The 7637-nt window shown below is 35.4% G+C and overlaps 1 protein-coding gene across 1 annotated transcript; it reads left to right on the forward strand.

Annotated features, from left to right (window-relative positions):
* The first annotated feature begins 5303 nt into the window (after nt 1–5303).
* LOC130743819 (protein HAIKU1-like) lies at nt 5304–6473 on the forward strand. Its single transcript, XM_057596045.1, has one exon. The coding sequence runs from the start codon at nt 5304–5306 to the stop codon at nt 6471–6473; it is 1170 nt and encodes a 389-aa protein (XP_057452028.1).
* The last annotated feature ends 1164 nt before the right edge of the window (nt 6474–7637 follow it).

A 7637-nucleotide genomic window follows, 5' to 3' on the forward strand; every position in this document is an offset into this window, starting at 1 on the left:
GGTTTTCACCTGAGAAAGCAAATCCACTATTAGTAATTTTGGTACACCCGGTCTTAGATGAACAAGCCCCATGTTCAAAGTCTTCCTACCTAATACTACCCAATGATTTATACTTAGTCTCTCCCCCTAAGTATGAGACCCCACTCACTTTCTCACAATCACTGCCACAATGATTGACCTTACAAAAACAATACAGTTTTGAAGAGATTACAATTCAACTAAACAAACCAACTCTATGCCTAATGATTTTCAATGGAGGCAGTAGAGTGGTGTACAAAATAACACAATAAGGGCTCACAAAGAAACCCTAAAAGAACAATTATTTGGTGCCCAATGTACACCCAGCAACTAGGGTTAACACTCATTAAATAGTCGTTCTTCTGCAGGCCTTGATCTTCAATGGGCTGAACGAACAAAGAGTCCATTAACTAATATGGAACGAATCTTGTTGTCAAAGATTTGATCCCAACCATATTTTCTCCACAAAAACAAAAGAAGCAACAAATCTCTCTTCAGAAGATTTGTTTACATAATAAAACAATCACCACATACTGAATCTGGAACAAATCTTTTAAACCAGCAACAAATCTTATCACATAAGATTTGAACACAAAAATATATAATTTTCTACAATTTAAACCAAATCAAATATTCAACAGCAGATTTGATTACACTTGATTTATTTCCAGATATACACACGAAAGTTTATTCAACAACGCTAACTTGTTGATCACGCCAATCAATCCAAAGCTTCTAGAATAAACACGCAACATACAGCAGCTACGCAGGGGCAAATGTTGCACCAGATGCTCCAACATTTGGTCACACATCTTGACAGATAAAACATCTTAGCTAAAATGTAGACAACTAAGAAAATAGGAACAACAAGTATCACCAACATTTCTCTTAAGAAATTTTAGAAAATTAGTATAATTCAAGGACAAGACATCAATGTGAAGGATTGATAATACAGGAAGATGTTTTTTTTTAAATAAGGAAGATGTTTTTAAAAATGACGTAGTGTGATCTATATAGTCAACATTATTTCAATGGAATAAGATTTTTGTTGTTGATGTAATATAAATGAAGGATAAATTTAGCACTACTAATAATTATAATTCTTAAGAGAATAAGGTGGATTTAGATCATCTTATCTCATGTGACATGGCATATCTTTTTCAATGAATAATATGACAGGTTTAAAATATGATTACCAAATATTACAATGGCGATGTATATGAATAAAATTCATTTCTTTTATGTAGTCATTTGGTTTCTATAAAGTTTGGGTAAGTTTTACTCTGGTCGCCACCATGAGTTAGGGTAGCCATAGATTGCTTATAAAAGTACTTAAAAAAATTTCCACCGACACAACTCTTACATTAGCAGCTGGAAACAAACACAACCTTCTAAGAAAAAGTAGTCATTCTTTCCAACTGAACCAACATGTGTTTCTGATTTCTAAGTCACATGAAAAAAAATTGTACTTTCAAGATATTAAATGCAATAGTTATTCTTTTAGTGAATCAGGGGCTTAGACTTGTAGGTTCGTGTCTAAGATTAGGGTTTGTGTGTAGTGTTTGTGTGAAGTTAGTTTCTCCTACTATATGGCTCCCCTTATATGCCTCTAGACTGTCCTTTAAGGATATCAGGTCAGGGCCTACGTTTATATTCTGCAGAATAACGTTAGCCGCCACCATTAGTTGCTTATTGTGGACGATCGGTCTCAAAGGTCCTCATTAATGTGTCGTCGAGCTTCGCTATTAAGCCTTCAACTGACCAAGATGAAGTAGCCAAGATGAAACCCTCTATGTTCATACATATTTGCTACGTTGGTATTGGGTATGAGGAAACAAGGTCTTGATGGTTACCCGTCATGACCCAATAAGGAATCTTTTAGCAGAGTTTGTATGTCTAATGGGCTCATGTTAGACTTAGGGGATCATATCCCTCCAAGCCCAAAAACATGAGTGCTTATTTGACTAAATTAAGTTTTAGGAGATCAATAACTTTTTCATTCATTTCGACCAAAAAAAACTTTTCGTTCATTAGTTTCTCTATCTAGTATATTGGAGGATATGTAAAAGAATAACTCATTACTCTAAAAAAAAATAAGATTTTAAAAAGTTATTAACTTAAAGAGAAAAAAATCAGATACTTTTAAAAAATTATTTTCTTAATTTTTAAATATGAGTTAATTGCGACTCATAAACAAAGATAGATCAAGTATATATTAAATATAAAATCATTTACATATAAACCTAAACCCGAAGGCATAAACCGCTATTGCCCTCTGTTTCTGCTTTTCCCACCAACTTTTTAATGTTTTCTCCATACCACGTGTTTGTTTGTATTATTTTTCACTCAAAATATTTTTTTAATGCTATATGTATTATTTGCCCCGCTACTTATTTATATGTAAGTATGTGTATGTAAATTGTTCTCATAACTCAAACTTTTTGAACCAGTAGTCACTGATTGTGTGTAACTTGTAAGTAGAAGTTGTCAATGACACATGTGACTTATTATATTACACCTTTCGTTGTATAAGTTGCATATGGTGCTGGAGACCCGACCCAATTTTACGACAACTTCTAAGTGAAGTTGCATTTCTCAATGGCAACTTGTGCTAGGTTTACGAAATGCATGTGAAGGATGAATTTTATTACAATGTAAACAAAGTTGTCTTTCTTAATGACAACTTGAGCTAGGATTTAGGAATTTAAGGTGTACTTATGAATGGAAATTTAAAAGTTAAGTGTGTTTTTAGTACTTAATATATATGGGTGATTCTAAATTGATTTGTTAAAAAATCACATAAATTTGGGTCCCACAATTTTGTTGTTAGAAATAATTTTTCTGATGTCATTGTGCTAACATAGTTTAATTTTTTTTGAGTCACTTGCCACATGATAATAGATGTGGACTGTCTATAGTGACTATTTGCATTAGTTATGTTTTCTGAGAAATTTTCAAATCAGATTTGGTCTTTTCTATTCCCTTTCTTCATCTTCTACTTTCGCAAACCCTAACACTACCTCCGGTGACGACGACCATGGCTCCACTACATTCCGACAAATTCTTCAACCTCCATCTATGCTCACTCCTACCCTTTACACAGCCCCTCTCCTCTCCCCCAAAACCTCCACCTCCCCCTCAAAATCTGATGCAAAATCCACGTGCAGTCGTGGACAACATCTTACTAGAATGATTACATGGCTAATGATTAATAATAAATTTAAGCCATGTGAACATTGTGAATTCATAAAAACTTATGTCAAATAAAAAAAAATTGGGACCGAAAGCTTTGTCTAAAAAAATTATGGGTAAATATAGATTAACCCATATTTATCAAGGACGAAAAAAGATATTTAACCCTAAATAGAAATGTTGCAAAATAACTTCCAATGTTAATCTCAAGTAGATATTAAATAAAAAAGGGTTAAACTCAAGAAATTGAGAAATAATTAGGCTTCATTAGTCAATACACTTTTGGTTCCCCTAGTATTTTGACTGGGTGGTTTTGATCCCTCTTGTTTGTTTGACGTTGCACTTTTAGTCCTTCTATTACTTCTGCGCCTAAAAATCTTTATGTGTCACTCTTGGAATGGTGTGGCATGTGATGACTAAAGTATGTGCTAATCCTCCCGTCTCTGGGAATTCGGTTTGTGGTCTTCGCGCTTCTTCTTTTGAGGGATATTGTTTTGGGGTTAAAGAAGGGCATTTGGATCAGCTCTACAAGGTGGCTCGACCTATGTTGTTGGAGGGCGGGATGCTTTTCTTTTCCCTGAGAATGAATGTCCTTCTGAAGTGGTAGAAGAAAAGGAGGTGTATGTTGCATCTTCTATGGCAGAAGTGTTAGATGAGTCACATTTTTTTTTTCAGTTTTTGCTCCTTCGGAGGTTATTAGCAGGTTGGAAGTTGGTCCTTCGCAAGCCTTGTTAGTGTTTTCTCCAAGTATTAATCAGTTTGGTATTAGAGGAATTGTATTTAATGATAACTCTGTGGGTGCTGGTTTGGTAAACCTCTTGCGTAGCCTCGTCTTAGAGAGGGGAAGGTTGTTATGGCTCTATCTTTTGACAGTCGGTTCCCTTTGTCTTTTTTGAGATCTTCCCCTGATGGATGCTTTTCTTGGCCGTTTTCTGTTTGATTTACTACCTCTTCGTTCTCTTCTTCATCCAGCTGAGGCGGTTGATGTGGGAGCCCACGGGCTTGACTCGGTTCATCCTAGTGTTGCTGATGATGTGCTCGATTTTGATGGTGGGGACGAGGCGGTTATCCGCGTCCTACCACAGGAAATGGAGGAGTGGTGGCCCCCTTGAGTGTCGATATTGCTCTTAGTGTTGTCTTTAATTCTGTTTTAGGTCATCGATGTTGCTTTCGTTGGTTTTTCTCGTGTTCAGGGAGGTTTTTTTGTTTATATTTCTTAGGGTGATTAAGCCTTTTTCTATTTCTGTGGATGGTTGGGGATTTTTGTTTTTGTTATCTCACTGCCCTATTCTCGAGCTTAGCCTTTCCTTTTTTATTATGATTAATATATTTGGACTTCCAAAAAAAATATGCATATCATTCAATATTTTATTCTTAAAATTTGGATTTGGTCTAACTCTACCCTTAGAGTTTCCTCAAAGCAGAAGATTTGTCTATACTATAAAAAAAGTTTTTTAAATCATATAATATTTAACTTAAAGTACTTCATAAAATATATTTAATATTATTTTATATTAGATATGACTTAAAGTACTTCATAAAATATATTTAATATTATTTAACTACTATTTTATAGGTGAATTCTTTTTGACCCATTTATTATGTTTGACTCTTTATCATTTGACCACTTCCATTTAATTGCTCATTTGCCATTGGGAAAAGCCTATAAAATGAAGTACATTTTATACTTTCTCCATCATTCTCCATTATTCTTCTTTGGTTTTCCCTTCATTCTTTTGCTTCTTGTTATGCTTCAAGTCTCATTGTTTCTCCAAACCAAGTTCCGATCTTTTTTTTACTCAATCCATCTTTCACTGTCTTTTATTTGTTAAACTCTCCCTTGTTCATTAGATTTAGGTTGGTGGTTTATATTCTCTGGAGACAGTAAGTTCTTTTCTTGATATTATAATTTGGACTTAGAGTTTTTCCTTTTTGTTTATTGTCGGTTTAAAATTCTTTTGACTTTTGAAAACATTTTTGGGGTAAATTAAGTTGGTTTGTGTGATCAGTGGTGTATTCATTTGGGTTTTAAAGTTCTTTAGGTGTCCTTTTCAGGGTTTCTAAAGTTTTATTCCAGGGCGTGTTTGGAAAAAATGGAGAGCTCGAGAAGTAAGAATCATAATAATCTGGGGGTGAACAGAACTGGTCAGAGCATCAGAAAAAACCATTCACATGAAATCAACTCTGACGCTTCCCTTCGTTTTAGACGTCGTCAACATGATGGTTTGATTTACCATGTAAGCAAGGAAGAATTCGCGGACTTTGTTATGATGAACACCGGATTACATTCTCATGATCATCCACCATTGCTACATGTTCAGAGGCCACCAAGGCAAGAAAATCATTCCCCAATTCCTTCCAATAACAATGTTGCATTGCAAAGACCTTCTCCATCTATACAAGCATCATCAAGTCTTTTGGAGCCGGTAGTTCCAAGATACACCATGTGGGGTAATCCAGTTGAGTCACTATCATCTGCCAACAAAAGATACTCAGAGAATTCAACGACAGATATTGGTTCATGGGATAAGCAAGCTCAACCTCAACCTCATCCACAACCTTACCCTCCTATTCCATATAGATCGTGCAATATGCAGCCTAATCATCCATTTTCATCTCAATTACCTATCAATTCTTGGGTGCCTATGCTACCTTCTTCCTCATCTAATAGCCATACTTATCCTATGCATGTTGCAACTAATCCACAAGTGCCCAATATGAATGGTGGTTTTGATTCTCATGTTCCTACCATGAATAATGTTAATACTAATCCAGTTGTGGATAACATGTATTTTGCAACAAATCCCCTTATGCCCACTATGAGTGTTTCATCTACTCATCCACATGTGGCTACTGTACGTGTTGATACTTATCCACCTGTGTCTTCTATGAGTGCTGCTGCTACTCATCCACCTGGGGCTAATATCAATTCTGTTACTCATCCTGATGTGCCTTCATATGTTTCCAACCCATTTGTGCCTAATATTCCTTCCACCGAATCAAATGGTCATCCAATTTTACCATCTCCAACATCTGAGTTCATTTTTCCTTCTTCACCACCTAATTTCATGAATCAACAATCCCCTCAGTCCTGTTATCCACCTTTATCACCTGGAATGCAGTTTACATATTCTTTAACCGATTTTCCTTTATCTCCCAATTCACAATCGTGGATTACAGAGCCTTTGATTTTTCCAGGACAATTTCCACCATCACCATCAGAGTTTCCTCCCATCGCAAGTCCTGAAAGGGGAGATCAGTAACCTTCTTATTTTGAGCCACATGACCACAACACAAAGGTGTTCATTGCTCCCTTCTCACTAAAGTGGTGTTGCTTCACATGTGCATGTAAAGTACAAGCAAGTTGAAATGTCTTTTCAGTTGAGTCTTTAATTTTTTATTACCATATGTTTCTCTTTTCTTGATAATGAGAATGATTGCGATTCTTTTACTTATACAGGTAAGGTTGCAAACTGTATTTAAAATTCAGTGTTTTCTTGTAATACAATAATTACATGTCTAAATGCATATGGAACCTAATTGGAAATGAAATATATGTGCGGCTTGAACATTCTTTTTTTTTCTTGCCAAAATTTGTTTTTTAGTTTATCGATGTATGCTATCACTTCTCTCACTTGAAATGCCACTCACTCACACACTACTCATCTATAGTTGTACAGTCACAATTTAATGTTCTTCTCTCTCATAATAAATAATCAACTCACTTTTTTTATAAGCCATGAATTATATTGAAATAAAGTACAAGGGGTACTTCAACCCAATACAAATAGTCAAAATAGTAAGAGAAATTACAACAATAAAGTAAACTATAGCTTAAATTTAACTTTGAGCAAAACTTCTAGAAGTTAGACTTTAGAAAAAATGCCTCATTAAAACTTTGCTGGGAAAACCTCACTTGGGAAAAACCCTAGACCAGGAAAAACAATACACGTATTCCAAAGACAAGACAAAACCTCCAAGAAATCCCAACAAGCTTAAAACAATAGTCCTGAATCTCATACTCCTCCAAATGCTAAACGATCTCTGCCATTTGATGATAATTCATGTCCCCACCTTGGAACCTAGTAACACTCACCAGCAGCCTATGTAACACCCCTTGACTTATTGTATTTGCCAAAAGAGAGGTCATAGTTCCCAACCAAATCAACTCCCAAATGCCAATTCCTTTCATCACTAAAAGTCAGCAAACAGGTTCATAAGCAATTCAAGAGGTCATGAGCAACTCCTTATCCAGCAAACAATATATCAAATCCCCAGACACCCAAGACAACCCCAGCATCATGTAGAAAGTAAACATTGCAGAGGATTTAAACACCATTCAAAGAAGAAATATTGAAATCCATGAACTCTAGCTGTGAACCAGTTCCTGAATTAATTCTACCAACCTCTCCTCCTCAACCTCAACA

Source organism: Lotus japonicus, chromosome 3, assembly GCF_012489685.1.
Source record: "Lotus japonicus ecotype B-129 chromosome 3, LjGifu_v1.2".
Lineage (NCBI taxonomy): Eukaryota > Viridiplantae > Streptophyta > Magnoliopsida > Fabales > Fabaceae > Lotus > Lotus japonicus.